A 1,201-nucleotide genomic window follows, 5' to 3' on the forward strand; every position below is an offset into this window, starting at 1 on the left:
AGAGCAAGACTCTGTCTCAAAAAATAAAATAAAATAAAGAAATATTGACTGCTATTATAGGCTGAATTGTGATCCTCCTCCCCAAGTTCATATGTTAAAGCCCTAACCCCTAGTACCTCAGACTATAACAGTACCTGGAGATAAGGTCTTTAAAGAGGTAATTAAGTAAAAATGAGGTCATTAGGGTGAAGCCCTAATCCAATAGGAGTGATATTCTTATAAGAGGGAGAGACATCAGGGATATATGCATGCACAAAGAAAAGACCACGGGACGAGGCAGAAAAGGGGTAGCCATCTGCAAGCCAAGGAGAGGCCTCAGAAGGAATCAATCCTGCCAGGACATTGATCTCTGCTATAGACTAAATGCTTGTGTCCCCTCAAAATTCATATGTTGAAGCCCTAATCCCCAGTGTGATGATATTTACAGGTGGGGCCCTGGGAGGTAATTAGATCATGAAACTTTCATGAATGGGATTAGTGTCTTTATAAGAAAAGACATGAGAGAGATGATCTTTTTCTACCATGTGAGGATATAGCAAGAAGGCTGTCTGCAGACCAGGAAGAGGACCCTCACCAGGAACTGAACTGGCGGGCACCTCAATCTTGGACTTCCCAGCCTCCAGAAGTGTGAGAAAAAAATGTTTGAACCACCCAGTTTGTGGTATTTTGTTATAGCAGCCCAAGCTAATTGATACAAGTGCCCAGGCACCCAAACAAAGAACCTAAGATAATGCATTTACATACATGATAGGCACACTCTTATAATTTGTCAAATGAATTAATGGAAAGACTAAATTATGGTTAAGACCAAGGATAATCTGAGCATTTTGGTAGTAAACTAGGTACCCTAGGAGCTGTTGAAGTTTTTAAGGTAATAAGTAAATGTCTAAATGAATCCACTATTATCAAACACTTCACCTGCCCAGGCAGTCGTTTCCACTTTATTACTTCCTTTGAATCTTCTAATCCAGGTTCTGTGTCTACTGAACTTGACTCACGGTGACGTTCACAATACACTGGTTTTTCCTCCTGAAGAGCCATCATAGAGCGGTAAGATGGCTTTATCTAAATATGTAAGAAAATGTGAAAATTTATATATCATGTTCACCTTCTTCTGTTTTCTAGCATAGTTTGTGTTCTTAAAATATTGAAACAAATAATATGAAAATACTTTCAAAATGCAGTCCAAAAAAAAATTCTA

General features: G+C 38.6%; 1 protein-coding gene across 1 annotated transcript in view; it reads right to left on the minus strand.

Annotated features, from left to right (window-relative positions):
• AHI1 (Abelson helper integration site 1) overlaps window positions 1-1,201 on the minus strand; it is a 224,554-nt gene that overhangs the window by 177,887 nt on the left and 45,466 nt on the right. Inside the window, 1 exon segment of the mRNA XM_012665175.1 lies at window positions 923-1,065. Within this exon segment, the coding sequence (XP_012520629.1) occupies window positions 923-1,065 (143 nt within the window).

Source organism: Propithecus coquereli, unplaced genomic scaffold, assembly GCF_000956105.1.
Source record: "Propithecus coquereli isolate 6110/MARCELLA unplaced genomic scaffold, Pcoq_1.0 Scaffold98, whole genome shotgun sequence".
NCBI classification, from domain to species: domain Eukaryota; kingdom Metazoa; phylum Chordata; class Mammalia; order Primates; family Indriidae; genus Propithecus; species Propithecus coquereli.